Source organism: Callithrix jacchus, chromosome 13, assembly GCF_049354715.1.
Source record: "Callithrix jacchus isolate 240 chromosome 13, calJac240_pri, whole genome shotgun sequence".
NCBI classification, from domain to species: domain Eukaryota; kingdom Metazoa; phylum Chordata; class Mammalia; order Primates; family Cebidae; genus Callithrix; species Callithrix jacchus.
In genome coordinates, this window is record NC_133514.1 from 16,174,290 (window position 1) to 16,192,167 (window position 17,878).

At 41.2% G+C, this 17,878-nt stretch overlaps 1 protein-coding gene across 7 annotated transcripts in view; it reads right to left on the bottom strand.

The window, feature by feature from the left end:
* DOCK5 (dedicator of cytokinesis 5) overlaps window positions 1–17,878 on the bottom strand; it is a 219,064-nt gene that overhangs the window by 74,432 nt on the left and 126,754 nt on the right. For all 7 annotated transcript variants that reach the window (XM_078347202.1, XM_078347201.1, XM_008979098.6 and 4 more), the window contains 7 exons: window positions 16,400–16,498; window positions 15,030–15,102; window positions 11,315–11,418; window positions 9,843–10,026; window positions 2,877–2,974; window positions 2,527–2,616; window positions 1,002–1,102 (listed from right to left, as the gene is read on the bottom strand). In XM_078347202.1, the coding sequence (XP_078203328.1) occupies window positions 1,002–1,102; window positions 2,527–2,616; window positions 2,877–2,974; window positions 9,843–10,026; window positions 11,315–11,418; window positions 15,030–15,102; window positions 16,400–16,498 (749 nt within the window). The remainder of the gene's footprint in view (window positions 1–1,001; window positions 1,103–2,526; window positions 2,617–2,876; window positions 2,975–9,842; window positions 10,027–11,314; window positions 11,419–15,029; window positions 15,103–16,399; window positions 16,499–17,878) is intronic.

Genomic DNA, 17,878 nt, shown 5'->3' on the forward strand with positions numbered 1-17,878 from the left:
ACTGATGCACTCACTGACAGGTCAGTGGGCAGCAATCTACAGGATCTGGCCTAAGCCAATCCATAAGAACATCATTTACCAATCCAGCTACATCCCTTTCACTGTTTATCACATTCTGCACAATAACTGGAAGGCAATGGGGTTGGTGTGGCAGGAAGACACAATGCCATGGTGAGCCAAGCACCCTGGAGAGGCATGCAGACTGGACATTAGTTACTTACTTTAATCAGGAGCCCATAAACCAAGGACAGAAGGAAGGTTGCACTATGGAAAAGGTAGAGACCACTGCCTCTTATGCAAAAGATGGGAAAATGAAATCTTCTCATATCTTGGAAGTAATACATTTTATAAAGCATTTGTGGCACAGGTAGAGGGTATGATCTTTTCTTATATCAAACTTTGTCTTGTTTAATTCATGGTTTGATCTCTTTGATGCCCCCACGCTGATCCCACTGACATCTAACCTCTAAGATTCTGAGTTGGGTCATTTTTTTTTTTTTAGATACAGGGTCTTGCTCTGTTGCTCAGGCTGGAGTGCAATGGCATGATCACAGCTCACTGCAGCCTTGACCTCCCTGGGCTTAAGCAATCCCCTCACCTAAGCCTCTGGAGTAGCTAGGACTAGAGGTGTACACCACCACACCTGGCTAACTTTTTAATTTTTTGTAAAGACAGGTTCTCGTTATGCTGCCTAGGCTGGTCTTGAATTTTTGGCCTCAAGCAATCCTCCTACTTTAGCCCTACCAAGTGCTGGAATTGGAGGCATGAACAACCATGCCTGACCTATTCTGGATTCTTAAGGAGATTTCACCTTATCCAGAAGGAAGGCTTTGATCTTGACCTCCTTTCCAGAGTTAGAATACTTATATAGTTCCCTTTTTCCATGAGGAAGCTTAGAATGGAGTTCTGCCTTAACAGACACATGCACTGAACATAGGTCCCTCTCGTTTCTCAGCAATCCAAAGATCTAGCAATATGCAGTTCCCTCAGATCATACTTACACGTATGCCAAAGTGGCACTGAAGTGCTTGTAAATATAGGTTTCAAGTACAGGATTGAAATGCTGGAACTTGATGTCTCCTATCAGTGAAATAATGAATACCTGCCAAAAGTGAAAAACAGAAATAGCAGCACTGCACAATCCCAAGCATCCTGTCAACAAGCTGGATTTTAACATCTCGGTGCCTTCTTTTTTCTCAGGATCATTTCTGCAGCATACCCACTCCACTATTCCAGAGCTGATGTCAAGTCTTGAGAATTGCATTTATTTAACATAAAGAGAGAGACTATGATGTGTCAGGCACTGTGCTAAATGCTGGGAAGAAACCAATTCAAGCCAGCATCCGTGGCCTCAGAGAACTGACTATCTCTAAGACAGGGGAATTGGTGCCCAGGTAACTTAAGAGGCAGGAGGAACGAGGCTCTGGAAATGGGTTTTCTCTAACCTAAGGATGCAGCTAATGAAACATTCCATGATATTTCTCTCCTGGATACACTGTGAGTGCCCCAAAAACAACTTCACTAGAGTTTCATCTCCCCATTACCCCTTGTATGCTCCCTTGCACTGCCATCAGGCACATGACCTAAAATTAGCCACACTGCTCTGCTTAAGACAGAGAGATCAAAATCAATCAATGCCCACTGCCAGCTGCCCCGCTCCAAGGAATTTGTTTCCAGACCTTGTCCTGCAGCATCCATAACCACTGTCTCTCTTTCCCATAAACCTGAGTCCAACCAGTTGGATCTCAACTAGGCAGCATTTTCTTTATCTTAAACCTTAGCTTTAATGCCTGATCATTTCTTAAACTGACTAGTTCTCCAAGCTGTTGAATCACCTAAAGCTGCAACTGACTTTCCTCCTCAACTGTGGCATTCAGGTAAAATCCTTCCCTGAACTTTCACCCCACCCAGGTGAAAATGATGCTTGCTTTGGGCCTTTCAGCTTCTTCCCCTCCATCTCTATCTCTGGCCTTCCCAGATTCTGATACCACTTCTCACTGTTCTGATTTCAGTTCTTGGAATGGGTTGTAGGTCTAAGTGATTTGTGTAACAAATTCAATTGTCTGCTGGGTTAAATATTCTGTTTAGAGCCTAATGAGGCTAAGATTATTAACCTCTGACTTGTGAATTGAGTCTCCCTTGCGTAATAAACACACCAGTGCACACACATGCACAACATGTAACAATCTTCTTTGTTGATGATATTGCCTGGTTTACAACCAGAGAATGATAATGTGAGTTAAAATGATTCCCGATTTGTAACAAAGATAAAACGTCTCCTTCTCTCTAATGGGAAAGAGACAGCATATCAAAAAATGAGATCTAACAGGAAACAAACAGATAAAGGCCTAAAATGTAAGTCATTTTTTTCTAATTGTACTTCTAGTATCAGCCTAAAACAATAACCAGAGAGATGTAAACAAATATTTATGTGGGAAGATATTCACACAATTACTTATAATAGTGAAATACTGAAAACTACACAGTTGCAACAATAAACACTGGTGAATATGTTTAACCGCTTACCAGTGCGTCAAACACAAGGAAGTCATAGGTTTCATTGTCTGACATTTCCATCATTATGTTAAAAAGTGCATCTAGTGTATCCTGCAAAAACTGAAGATAAGAAAAACAGAGAGGTTATTCGGATGCTTTCATTCAGCTCCATACCATAGAAATCTGGGGACAACTAGGTTTAAATAAAAAATGTTTAAAAATAGCATTTTAAAAAAAACTGGCACACTTCTTTAACAATGTAGATAAGTTTTATGTTTACAATGAATGGTTTAGTTTTAAATGTTGAACCAATTAGGTATAATTGGTATAACAGGCATATATATATATATATATTTCTAACTATGAATATACAAACATACCTTAACAATCTCTCCTCCATCCACCTCCATTAACTTCTTTAGATTGTGTTTGATGTTCTGGGAGTTGGAACGCCAATTTAACAAGCCTAACAGGTCAACTAGGAAGAATGACCAAAAACTGTAAATATTAGACACAGGTGAGACAGAACAATCCAGACCATTTCAGGACATTGCTAAAGAATTCTCTGGAACAGACAACTGCTCTTAATAGTGGCTAATTTAAGATGGCTTACATTTTCTTTTAAGTTACTATCTTCTATCTAAGAGAAAACCTTGTGGTCCTCTTTCATTCTTCAAAGAGAAAAAAATTAACAATTAATGCATAAGAACTTAAAAGAATGTTTGACTGAAACCAACATTTCTCAAATAATGATATCATGGTCCTAAGAAGTAAAGAAGCATGCTTATTATGTAACCTTCCTACTTTTAATTTGCTGCCTTACTTAACGTGTCCCTTATCACTATCTATGTCTGGGCAGATTCAGAGGGAAAGAGGAACATAGGTATGTGTGCCTCTTTCCCTCCCTCCCCCACCCCTCCCTGTGTGTGTGTGTGTGTGTGTGTGTGTGTATGCATTAATTTATTTCAACATCATGACCACAGGGTAGATTTTATTTTTTCCATCTTTTATATGAGGTGATAATACATTAACAGTCCAGATAACTGTGGTTTCTCTGAGACATGCGTGCGCGTGCACACACACACACACACACACACACCCGTTTATTTCTTAATAGAGGCAGGGGCTCTCCATGTTGGCCAGGCTGGTGTTGAACTCCTGAGCTCAAGTGATCCTCCCACCTTGGCCTCCGAAAGTGCTGGGATTACAGGTGTGAGCCACTATGCCCAGCCCCTTTGACATTTTTAAAAGCTCAACATTTATCAAAGCTGTAAGTGGCTTAAAGTTTCAAAATTCTGCCTTGTAAATCAAAAGACACCTTAAAATTTTTATCCCAGACTTATACTAAGGGTTATGAATCTGCTCCACCTTTTCCTTAAAATAGCCACTGATTTGCCTGTCTATTCTTCCCTTCGCTTGAGATATCAATAAATACTATGTATTTCGTAAGAGGTAGCTGATGTCTCCTTGACTCTTCCCATAGTTTTGAGCCATCTGAAGGCAGGAATCATACAGTGTTCATTCTTTTATGTCACCATAGTAGTAGGCATCTATTAGGTGTTCAATACATGTTTGATGAAGGAATGAATGAATGAATGAATGAATGGAAAGGGAACCAGCAGCCCTTAGGAAGCTCGTGATATACTCAGTCCAATCATGAATGCATTCATTCATTCAGCAAGCAATTAACAGGTACAATGCTAGGCCTTCCACTAGGCACCATACACTTCCATATTCTCCAGCTCTTACCTCTGCCACAGGCTAGTCGAAGGTATTACTCATTCCATCACTTGACTCATAGTTGCGGGATGAAAATGATTCAGTCCCTTCACCAGGGGTGAATATTCACCCAGCAGCTTCAGCCCCAGCAAAGCCCTCATCTATCAGCTCAGAAGTCTATTTCCTAGTGATACCTGCATGCCAGACCACTGCTCACATAAGAATATATTTTGGCATCTGGTGAATTGTAAGGTCTTAGGGCCAGGACAGGAGTGACATAGGGTTACATAAAGAGCCCCAGGCTTGCTGTGTTTCTACAGGTTTATCCATGTAGCTCTAGTTAATTTTTTTTCTTGCTGTGCAGTCTTTTCAACTGTATGGGTATACACAATTTGTTTATCTACTCTGCTGCTGGTAAAAACTTGGGTTGTTTCTAGTTTTTTTATGATCATAAGCAAGTTTCCTATGAACATTCTCATATATCTTTTGGTATACAAATAAAGCAGCTTCTCTGAGGTAGAAAACTAAGGTGAGATTTCTGGGGCATCAGGAATAATATCTTCAATCATATTAAATATTATCCAAAGTCACTATCCCCATTTTATATTCTTGTCACAAATGTGTAAGAATTCAGGATACTTCATATCTTCAGTAACGCTGAGTAAAAGCTCAAGTTACATAAGAATTCACATAAGACACAAGACTTCAACCAGATAGTTCAATTATTAACTACATTAATACTGTAGACTGCATAATATTGTATACTGTATACTTGAAAATTGCTAAGAGAATAGATTTCTTTTTTGGAATGGAGTTTCGCTCTTATTGCCCAGGCTGGAGTGCAATGGAGTGATCTCAGCTTACCGCAACCTCTGCCTCCCAGGTTCAAATGATTCTCCTGCCTCAGCCTCCCACATAGCTGGGATTACAGGCATGCACCACCATGCTCGGCTAATTTTGTATTTTTAGTAGAGACAGGGTTTCTCCATGTTGGTCAGGCTGGTCTTAAACTCCTGACCTCAGGTGATCCGCCCACCTCAGCCTCCCAAAGTGCTGGGATTACAGGTGTGAGCCCCTGTGCCTGGCTGGAAGAATAGATTTTAAGTGTTCTCACCACCAAAAAATAAGTAACGTGGCACGCAAAAGTCACTGGCTGCAGGAGATTACTGGGCACCCGCAATGTGGCTAGGGCAACTAAGGGACTGACTCATAATTTATTTACATAAAATACAAACAATGCAAAAGAAAACAATATACTTTAAAGGCTACAAATGTGGCAAAACTATAAAGAGAAGCAAGGCATGACAATCCCCAAATTTAGGGAAGTAATTGCGTTCTACCGTAAAGGAGAGAATTTAAGAACACATACTTTATTTATTTATTTATTTTTTGAGATGCAGTCTTGCTCTATTGCCAGGCTGCAGTGCAGTGGCACAATCTTGGCTCACTGCAACCTTCATCTCCCAGATTTAAGTGATTCCCCTGCCTCGGCCTCCTGAGTAGCTGGGACTACAGGTGTGTGCCACCATGCCTGGCCATTTTTTTGTATTTTAGTAGAGATGAGGTTTCACCATGGTCAGGATGGTCTCAATATCCTGACCTCATGTTCCACCCGCCTCAGCCTCCCAAAGTGCTGGGATTACAGGTGTGAGCCACCTCACCTGGCCAGAATATATACTTTTAGAAAGAAATGAATGACAAAGGTATTCAGACTCAAACAGTTTAAAAGCCACTGGAGTTTGTAACAAACAGATCTCGGAGACTCTGTAACTGCAAAATGATAAACTATAAACTCTTTGGAGCTACAAAGAGCTGTTTTCAAAACCCAAGTCCGCCTCCTAGAAGCTTAAGAAAGGCTTTTTACTACTTTAAAACTCACTTTTCTGATCAATAAACTGGAGATGATCATGGTGAAGCTGGTGCTGGAGGGTGAAATGACTGATGAGTATGAACCTCCTGGCCCAAAGCCATGCATCTCTGGGACCTGCACATCCCTCTCTTCTCCCTAGAAAAACAAATCTATTCCCTTCCATTGGGCCCAGCAACCAATGATCCCACACAAATCAGTCTGTTCTAGTTTTTAAAAAATAATTCAAGTAAACAAAAAAGAGAATCTCCAAGATGCTGAAACTCCAGTGGCTTTTAACCTTTTGAGTCTGAATAGCCCTCCTCAGGTGAAGGAGGAATGCCTTTGGTCACGCTCTCAAGTGAGAACACAGCTACGCTCTCTACTCAGTAAAAACCCTCATACAGTTAGCTGGTGGCTTATTAATGTTCTTCAACTTTTTATTAAATCAAATTCATTCTTTATAATTTCCATCAAGTCAGAAGAAAGCAAATGCATAAATCATCCATAGTCATCTGTCCCTGGAATACCCCGTTTTCCCTGATGCTCGAGATGCCTTGCCAAGTCTCCGCCTTTCCCTCTCTGTCCCCTGTTCCCTCTACTTACTCTCAGTCCATTTGGATAGCTTACATTGGCCTTTCCTCTCTGATTTAGATGACGCTTGCCTTTTTAAGCTTTCTTTGCAAGTAGGTATTACTTCTGACTTCTTAAATGTGTGTTAAGATGAATTTTTAAAAAAATCAAAACATCAGGAATAAGGATGACAAGGTAAAGCACACAGTGTTATCCAAAGGAACATTCTGTGATGATGGAAATGTACATCTGTCTACCCCAACACGAAAGTCACCAGGAGACTAGAGCGCTTAAAATGCGATTAGGGCAACGAGTGGACTAATTTATATTTTCATTAATAAAACTTAATTAACTAACAAAAATTGTATATATAAAGTGTACAACATGACGCTTTGACACACACACACACACGCACACACACACACACACACACACACACACAGTGGAAGGCTAAATCGAGGTAATTAACATACACATTACCTTACTTATTTTTTGGTGGTGAGAACACTTAGAATCTACTCTCTTAGCAATGTTTAAGTATATACTATATTATTAACTGTAGCCACAAAAATATATAATAGATTTCTCAAACTTATCCTTCTTGTCTAATTGAACTTTTGTACCCTTTGTCCAACTTCTCCCCAATCTCCCCACTTTCAATTTTAATTAATTTAAATTTTACAAGCTCCATGTGTCTGGGGGCTACTGGATCAGGGCAGTACAGGCTAGTTAAGAACATTCAGAAGTTGGGATGAAGTACATGTATCAGCAAATGAAGGGTCTACACTGAAAACTGCAACTTGTCAGGAAACCCTAAACTTTTGACATGGAGATAACAATGTAACAATATGGTTATCTCTAACAGAAATTCCTTTTGCTTTTCATTACTAGTTAATTCCACAAACTTTTATTTTTGTTTTCTTTATTCTTCTTTGGTCTCTAGTCCAGAAAGGATAATCTACTAGATGTCCAGTAAGTGTTATCCTTCTCAAATATCCCTTCATAGTTTTAAAAGAACATTAAAGCTTCATATAGTATACTACCATACTTAACTTTAAAAAATAACATTTTGACATTCCATAGTTAAAAATCTGGAAAACACCAAAAAGAAGAAAGAAAACAAGAATTAACAAACTTTTTAGTCCTATTTGTCTCTCTCTGTGTACAAATAATGATGGTGATACTAGTGATAGCTAACATTCTATAGTGTTCCTACATAGACTGAATTCTATTTTGTTTTTACCTACTTTAATTTACGGCATCCTTTGAAATATTTGCTATTATTGCTCCCATTTTAAAGACAAGGAAATCAGTGCACAGAGATGTCAAGTCACTTGCCCAAGATGAAACAGCTAGGAAGTGGCAGAGCTGGGATCTGAAGCCAGACAATCTAGCTCCAGATTGCTTACATGTACTTAAATAAGAATCATTCTGTATATAGCGTTAAAATGTTCACTGTATCCTTCATTATGTTTTGAAATACAATATTTAGCAGCTGCATCTATTTTGTCACTTAATTATATTATAAAATGTAGTTAAACTGACCCCGACTATCGGACATTCGGGTTGTTTCCAGAATTTCCCTGTTAATGAATAATGGGGAAACAGCATCATCGTACATCAATCTTTGTGCACATCTCTCATTGTTTACTTAAATTTAACTTCTAGGAGTCAAATCACAGGCTCAAAGCGTCTGAAGACATTTAAAATCCTTTCTATGCCTTCTACGTTATCTTCCATAAATGTACCCATTAACCTACCAGGAATTTATTGTTAATATATTTGCTTTTTCCATAACAAAGGATAAGTTACTGATGGTTTTGTAATGTCTTCTATGTTCTCTGGCTTAATTTTTGGTGAGCCTGCTTTTGCTTGCACACATGGATTTACCCTAAACTTCACTCTGTTGAGTCTAGCCACTTGTCCAAGCTTAAATGCAATCCTTATTGTCTTGTCAACCACGATTTGTCAAAGCCAACCTTACACCGAGCCCTTCTAAAGATGAACCAGGATCTGATCCCTGGGTTTGTCCTGTAACTACACTATTTTGTCTATCTTCGCCCTCCTTACAGCAGAGCTCTTGCCTGTACCTCACTCAAATTGTCTCTTAGGCCAAAGGCACCAGTCTCTACACAGCATATGGGAGACAGAATTTCTAGGGCAAGACCCCTAGGCAGTGCATTCTTGGTTTATTACATTCAGTAGGACTCCTCACACATGACACAAGTTAAATAAGTAAGAAGTTGATATTGGCTATCGAATGCCATAGACTACACAAGAGAGGTTAAAACTGCTATCAGAGGTTTGAAGGAAAAACCAAATGAAGCCCTCTTTGAACTATTCAGCTGAATTTACAGAAAATCTCTGACTGCTTGGAAAAAAACTGGGAAGAGGAGAATAATCGAGGGAAAGACAGAACTCAAACAGGAAGCCCTACCATACGTGTTTTGACAGGAGACTGATCATATTTCTTTGCCAGGCTCCTCCCCTTATTACCAACACCTCTTTCTCCACATACTATACAGAATGCACTATCAGGGAATATGGCTTTTGAATTTTACAGGTGCTGTTAATAAATATATTTACAGGTTTTATCATGTACTAAAATGTTTTTCTTTTCTATTTTCTTCTTTTCCTCCCCTTCCCCTTCCTCTTACTCTTTTCTTTTCTTTTCTGAGATGGAGTCTCACTCTGTCCCCCAGGCTGGAGTGCAGTGGCGTGATCTTGGCTCACTGCAACCTCCGCCTCCCAGGTTCAAGCAGTTCTCCTGCTTCAGCCTCCCGAGTAGCCGGAACTACAGGCACATGCCACCACACCCGGCTACTTTTTTGTATTTTAGTAGAGATGGGGTTTTACCACTTTGCCCAGGCTAATCTCGAACTCCTGAACTCAGGCAATCTGCCTGCCTCAGCCTACTAAAGTGCTAACATTACAGGTGTGAGCCACCGCACCCAGCTTAAAATAATTTTCATCCTGCTTTAAATTGGACAACAAAACTTCAGAAGAAGATGTGCAATGTGATCAGTACTACCCAGAACATCTTTTGAAAAGCAGAGAGCAGAATCCAGCTGGCCAACATCCTACCTAATAAGACCCAGCCTCATATGGTCCAGCCCCATATGGTCCATCCAGCCCTGTGAGTCTAACCAAGGAGCCCAGGAAGGCTCAGCAGGAAGCTCATTTGTGTCAACCTATTCACCACTCCTACCGTTCTGGGTGAGCTTTGTGGAGCAGATGAGGGTGGCTATCTGAAAGCTGTCTTTAGTGCTATCCTTGCTTGGCATGAAGGTGACCAGGTTTTTGGATGCTTGAAGCTCTTTTTCTTCCATTTCCATCTTGGTCCCAGGCAGGGTCAGGTAGAATTTAGCATCTTCCATTTTTTTGTTGTCACCCTAAAAAGGAAGCATGTTAGGAACACCAAATGATGGCCAATATCTCTTATATGCAAATAAAAACAATTCTGTCATGCATTTCCAGCATGAGAAGTGTGGCTTTATCAAATTATCCTGAAGATCCCTTCCAACTCTGAGATACTGTATCTTTCCACGGATATTGAGCCCAGAAATAATTTCATGATTGAATGGAAACAACGTAAGCTGTGAACCAGAAACCAGAATATGCTAGTCTCTGCTAGAGTAAATAAACATATTACAGAATAAGGTTAAATTTACTTTATTCAACCTCTAAATGGGGACAATTATATTTTACTGGGTTGATGAAAAAAGAAATAATTTGCCATCCCTTCCAAAATGATTCATAAACTAAGATGTTAAGAAAAATATTCATCAGGTAGATGCATCTCAAAAGAGCAGCTAACTGTGGGGGAAAACCCCAGATACTGTTGGATAAATGAGATCTTCCAGCAACTACTTCATGCTCTAAAATCTCAGTAGAAGTGGGAGCTCAGCACCACTTGGAAGACAGCAAAGACAAAGTCTCAGGGAAGGAAACAAGGCCCCCAGAGCGGAGAAATGGTACATGGCTCACGGTGATAGGAAAACCACATCCACTGTTACTGAAGCCCAACAGTGCACCTGTCCACATGCTGTGCGGGATGATGCAGAGAGCACATCGTGAGAGGCCAGCCCCTTACCGTGCACTGCTAGGGAACACCATTCACAGGAGAGGGTGAGAGCCTCCTCAGAAGACCCAGTAATAATGCGGCCGGAGACGATGGCTCACGCCTATAATCCCAGCACTTTGGGAGGCTGAGGAGGGTGGATTATGAGATCAGGAGTTCAAGACCAGCCTGACCAACATGATGAAACCCCATTTCTACTAAAAATACAAAAATTGGCCAGGCATGGTGGCACAGGCCTGTAATCCCAGCTACTGGAGGTTTAGGAAGGAGAATCACTTGAAACTGCGAGGTGGAGGTTGCAGTGAGCCGAGATCATACCATTGCAATCCAGCCTGGGTGACAAAATGAGGCTCCATCTCAAAAAAAAAAAAAAGCAAAAAAAAGACTCAGTAATAAAGCAACTCACTCTCTTCAGAAAGTAGGTGGGAAACCACACAGCTGGAGATCCCAGAGCACTTTGGGTTTCTAGACTTTAATGGGCAAGTACCTGTAGCTCTAGAAAGGTTTCTGATGTTTGTATAAATAAATGTAAAAGGAGCCTTAAATGCCCATTTGAAAGGGAGTAAATATTTTTCTCAGTCATTTTCTGTTAGCACCACCTTATAAACCACCAGATCGTGCCTCCCATCCTGCAGAGTGGTGCCATCCGGGTTCATCAGCTTCACGAAGGCCACCCCAAATGCTCGTTCCGATTTATCTCTGGCTGAAAACACAGAAAGACATGTCTGGGCAGTGAAGAAAGACACCAGGAGGCGGTGGCTATGACAGCTGATTCCCCATTTTGCTCAGGGTTGTGATATTCAACCATATTCTAATAAGCACAATTCAGCAGGTTGCAATAAGCCACATACCATGTGTCACTGAAACTGCCTGGCACCCCCAAGTATGTGTTCCTGTTCCTATGTCCCCTAATAAATGAGACTAGCGTCTGCCCGGTCAGACAAATCAGAAACGTGCATGTTGACACCAGCTCCACCCCATGTCAACTCCATGTCCTAAATAGTATCTCCTCTCTCCATCCTGCTGTCCCTCCCTGAGTTCAGGCCACCCTCAACTCTTCTCTTTATTTCTACAAGACCTTTGCAATGCATCTCTCTGTCTCCAGGGCTCTCCCAGCAAATGCATTCTCTATGCTGGAATGAGGTTTCCAAAGTCCAGTCCATTCATGTCAACCACCCTGCTTCAAAACCTTGACTGGGAGATCTCAATTTCTGTTGCTTGAAAACAGATTCTGGAATTTTTTTTTTTTTTTGAGATGGAGTCTTGCTCTGTCACCCAGGCTGGAGTGCAATGGCGTGGTCAACCTCCGCCTCCTGGGTTCAAGCAATTCTCCTGCCACAACCTCCTGAGTAGCTGGGATTATAGGTGCCTGCCACCATGCCAGGCTTATATTTTTAGGAGAGACAGGGTTTCACCATGTTGGCCAGGCTAGTATCAAACTCCTGACCTTGTGATCTACCCACCTTGGCCTCTCAAAGTGCTGAGATTACAGGCATGAGTCATCATGCCTGCTCAGACTCTGCAAGATATTTATTATATTCTAGGGTTTACGGTGCTGTCCAAGGTTTCTTCCCTCTTCCTCCCCAGAATATCAGCTCCAGTGCCAGGAAAGAAGATCTGTATGCCCTGTGGCAGCTGGGAAGAGGATGTGGCTTCATGAGGAGGCAGTATCCCTCTCTTGGTCTTCAGGGCCAGTTTCTGGTCACGAGGTCCCCTGCCTCGGTGGCTCTGACTGGGGTAACTGTATTCATCACAGGCATGGCTCTGTGGTCTGCTGTGACTCTTGGGTCCCCATACTGGTGGAGTAGTCATGCATTGCATGATTATACCTCAATGTGTTTGTCCATTCTCCTATTGATAGAGATTGAGTCTATGCTAGTGTTGGAGTATTACGGGTAAAGCTGTTGTGAACATACACCAACCCCTCCCAAAACCTCAAAACCAGAAACCACCCTTGAATTGCACCACCTTAACAAGGTTGAAAAGCATCTTCAGCCTTCATGGCCTGGCTCCAGCCCAGCTAGAATCACATTGCCTGGGTGCCAACCCAGCTTGCTCATATGCTAACCTTGTGACCACAGGCAAGTTCCTCAGCTCTCTGTGCCTTAATTACTCTGCGTATAAATGTAGATAAAAGTAGAATATACCTTATTATGTCACTGCGCATTCTAAACAGACAATGTGCAAATATAGCGTCACAGAATATCTCATGCAAACTAAGACCTTAATAATGGTCATTTCTGTATTATGCAGAACCATACGAAAGGGCTATTTGGACACTCAGACCTAAAAAAAATGGCAATTTCAAATGATTTGACCTGATACTACTATTGCTCCACTGGTCTGCTTTAGCCATACTGAGCTCATTTAGGTTCTCCAAACACATTTCTCCCATCACCCTTCACTGGGTTAATTTCTACTCACCTTCATGTCTCAGCTAAGATGCAGGAAGTCATATGCCTAAATCCCCCAGACTGGGTAAGGAGCTGCGCTACGCATCCATTACTCTTTGCCCTTGTAATGTACATATCACACTATTCTGTACATATTCACTTTTTCATTCATCTTCCTAACCAGACCACGGAGAGTCTGCATGGCAGGGTCCAGCTGCCTCTTACATACCGGGGCCACACCTGCAGCCTGTTGTGTAGATGGTGTTCAACACACGCATTTTTTGAAGGAGGGGTTACATTTTTATGCAGCACTAAATGAGAATAAGATGCTTCTAGAAATTTTGTAATCGATCTGAAGACAATCAATTTTCTTCTCTACTTACACTTTAGTGGAGCCATTTCAAGAACCGTGACCTACAACTTGAAATTGTTTTTTTGTTTTTGTTTTGTTTTTTGAGACAGAATCTTGCTGTATCACCCAGGCTGGAGTGCAGTGGCACGATCTTGGCTCACTGCAACCTCCCCCTGGGTGCAAGCGATTCTCCTGCCTCAGCCTCTTGAGTAGCTAGGACTAAAGGTGCGTGCAACCACGCCTAGCTACATTTTTTTTTTTTTTTTTGTATTTGTAGTAGAGACAGGGTTTCATCATGTTAGCCAGGATGGTCTTGATCTCCTGAGTTTTTATCTGCCTGCCTTGGCCTGCCAAAGTGCTGGGATTACAGGCATGAGCCACCATGCCTGGTCGAAATAGTTTTTTCATGAGAAAAATGAAAATTTGGGAAGACAATTGACTAAACAGTTTTATTGCTAGTGCAATGTGGCAACATGCATTGTGAATGTCTAGGTGGGAGATACAATACATATATAGCCTCTCCTATACCTATTTGATTGTGAAATAGGTTTTGTTATACAGTATCTAGTAGCATCTTGGAGCAGGGGACCTCAAACCCCAGGCCACGAACCTGTACCAGTTTGTAGCCTGTTAGGAACTGGGCTGCACAGCAGGAGGTAAGTGGTGGATGAGCAAGCAAAACTTCATCTGCATTTACAGCTGCTCTTGGCCAGGTGTGGTGGTTCACACCTGTAATACCAGCACTTTGAGAGGCGGAGGCAAGCGGATCATGAGGTCAGGAGTTCGAGACCAGGCTGGCCAATACGGTGAACCCTCGCCTCTACTAAAAAACACAAATTTAGCTGGGTATGGTGGTGTGCGCCTGTAGTCCCAGCTAGTTGGGAGGCTGAGGCAGAAAAATCGCTTGAACCCAGGAGGCAGAGGATGCAGTGCTCCCTGCTCCCCACTGCTCACATTACCACCTGAGCGCCGCCTCCTGTCAAATCAGCAGCAGCATTAGATTTTAACAGGAGCCAAATCCTATTGTGCCCATTGTGACCTGCTCATGCAAAGGCTCTAGTGTACACACTCCTTGTGCAAATCTAATGCCTGATGATCTGTCACTGTCTCCCATCACTCCCAGATGGGACCGTCTAGTTGCAGGAAAACAAGCTCATTCTACAGTATGGAGACTTGTAGAATTATTTCATTACATATTACAATGTAATAATAATAACACAATAAATGTAACGTGCTTGAATCATCCTGAAACCATCCCCGCCCCTGGTCCTTAGAAAAATTGTTTTTCACGAAACCAGTCCCTGGTGCCAAAGATTGAGGACTGGTGTCTTTGAGAATATCAGTGTTCACAAAACACATTTTAAGGAAGTTCAGATATAGAGTGATAACACAGACCTTGCAAGCCCAGCAAAATTCATTATGCTGATTTCCTTAGCACCAGTGAGTTATGAAATAAAGTTGCCAAGTATCTAGTTTCCTAATACCTTGTTCTCCAGATTCACAAGAGGGCTGTCAAGCAAGAGTAAAAATTTTTAAGTGGAAATATGTAATAGACCTCTTAATACTTACATTCCTGAGATGACCTGTGTCGGAAGGTAAATCTTATATGACAGCGTGTGACCTCTTCTATAGCAATGGATACCTGTGTCACAGTAAGAAATTGGTAGTTTACAGATACACAGTACTTTGCAGGCATGGTTTATTTTATGGAATTAGGCTCAATTTTATACTTTCTGCAGCACAAATTACTATAGAGTGAGACTTAGTAGAGGTTTCATTCAAAGAAGACCAAGCTATTTTCAAATCAGAAGAATCTCAGATCATCTTGCTGCTTATCATAGATTCTGAGCATGGAGATATTATGAATTTCTAGCATTTTCTTTAGTGTGAAAGCGTAATACTTCACAGAGGTCTATACAGGACCTTTCAGACTGCAAGATGTGTATAAATATAGTAATAATCGAATTTATAAGACATAATTATCCTATATAGAGGAGGAAAAGGTAATGATTAGTGCCCATAAAGCAGCTTTCTGTTGCTTACATATCTACAGGGGAGAAAAGAAGCAGAGCCTCAGGGCACTGAAACGAGCAGAGATTTGTGGTGTGCAGTTAAATTATGGCATGATTATATACTGAAACATGCAAGTATCTAAAAATACCTATCTGAAGAATTTATATGCCTTGAGATAAGTCGTTTCGAAAAGCACAATATAAATCTGTATCAACAGCATCATTCAAAACATACAAACTATATAAAACTTGAAAATGGTTACTTCTAAATTGAGATATATGAACGCAATTTTTAAAAAATTTTCTATGAAGAACTCATATGACTTCAACAACCAGAAATTGCTGATGGAGCCTGGGATTCAGAAGTGGGCTCTAGTTCAGGCCCTGGTATCAGTCAGCTCTATGATCTTGGGAAGTCACTGAACTTTGGATCTCAGCACCTACTCAGAAAGAGGCCATGACAAGACCTACGTGTTCGAGTTGCAGAGCCACTGTGGGGCTCAAAGGAGAATGACTGATCTGAAAAGCACTTTGGAATGTGTAATACACACATTGAAGTTGAAAAGAGGCCCAGAACACTTGGTGAGAGGCCAAGAAGAAAAAAATGTTAGGAAACTGTTTGCACAGTGTGAAAATTTCCGTTTGGTTTTGCACCATCTTGGCAGTCTATTATATCTATCACATCAACCACAAACTTTGCTATTCAAATTTCCATACATGAATTAGAACATTATTGAAGAATGCTGTCTGTTAACAATAAATGCTCTTAATACAGAATTATAATTACCAAGTCATTTCTTACTGCACACTATAGGCAACTTATCTAAAAATTTCAAAATAAAGGAGGAAGAATTTGGGGGTAAACAGAAGGTAGCAATCTAACTGAGGTTTAAGGGATAACAGGGGTTACAAATGACTCATTCTTACCTTGACAGTCTCATACCAACAGGGCTGCTTGACTTGGTAATAGACTACAGACTTGTATTCTGAAATGCCTTCATATCCAGCACCAGGGTGAATTGCTTTCTTTGAATGGAAAGCAAAAATTAGAAGGGAGTGATTTTGCTTAGAAAACTAAGAGGATCTCATATACCATACACAAGCCCCTTATCCCCCAACATGTCCATATATGCCCTACACTGGCACTGAACAGCTGATTAAATTTAGGGGATAAAGAATAGAGAGGACTGGGCTGGGAGCACTGGCTCATGTCTGTAATCCCAGCACTTTGGGAGGCTGAGGCAAGCACATCACAAGTTCAGGAGTTCGAGACTAGCCTGGCCAACACAGTGAAACCCTGCCTCTACTAAAAAAATTACACAATTAGCCAGGTGTGGTGGTATACACCTGTAATCCCAGTTACTCAGGAGGCTGAGGCAGGAGAATTGCTGGAACCCAGGAGGTTAAGGCTGCAGTGACCAGTCAGCCGAGATCGTGTCACTGCACTCCAGCCTGGGCAACAGAGCGAGACTCTGTCTCAAAAAAAAAAAAAAAAAAAAAGAATAGAGAAGACTGAATTTCTACCACTTTATTCAAGGGTCTATAATATAAATCAGGTAGCAGGTAAGGAACCCAGTAGCACCTGAAAATCCTTCTTTCCTATAACTTATATTTTCTCTTCCCTCCCCAAGCATGCATTGTCCTCTGATTCTTTCCTCATTTCTCTCTCAGGGAAAATGATGATGACTAAAAATTAGGTGACACACGCAGACTTGCCACTGTTTGTGGAAAAGCATTTATTTTTCCTGTCTACATTCTGTTTTAGGGACTTGGGGTACTGGAACAACATATTCACTCAAACTCAGGGCTACATCTTGTTTTGGTCATGAACCACTTAGCTCAGTAAAACTAGGCCTTGGTGGGGCACTATCCAATGAGTTAGTGAAGCTATGAAATGACCAACCAGGAGAAGGTGTCTATTTGAAATGAGCTCATGTACTCTTATCAACAGCACAAATAAAACATTCTCATACAGTGGCTCACAGCATTCAGTTTATCCCTCTCGTGTAAAATACGACTTGACTTGGTAAATTTTCTGGCTGTCTGCATCCCTACTAGATTATAACATCCATGAAAAGTGATAAAATTATATTTCACTGTAGCCTCAAACAACTATGCAACAGGACACTCAGTGAGTCAAATTGATCAAGAGTTTGGTCCTTGGTTACCAAAGCAGGTAACTATGGCTCATACAAGAGGAGCTGGAGTTCAGCAGAGGCCATGCAGCCTTCTGTGACCACCTTCTGCCTACCCTCTTTGATGTCAGAATCAGTACTCCTTTATATGGGCAGAAATCTGGCAGATACCTGCTTTATGTCTTGTCTTAATTTAAAAAAAAAAAAAAGGAAAGAAAGAGGAAAAAAGAAAAGGGAAGGGAAGGGAAAAAGAGAAAAAGCAAGGGAAAAG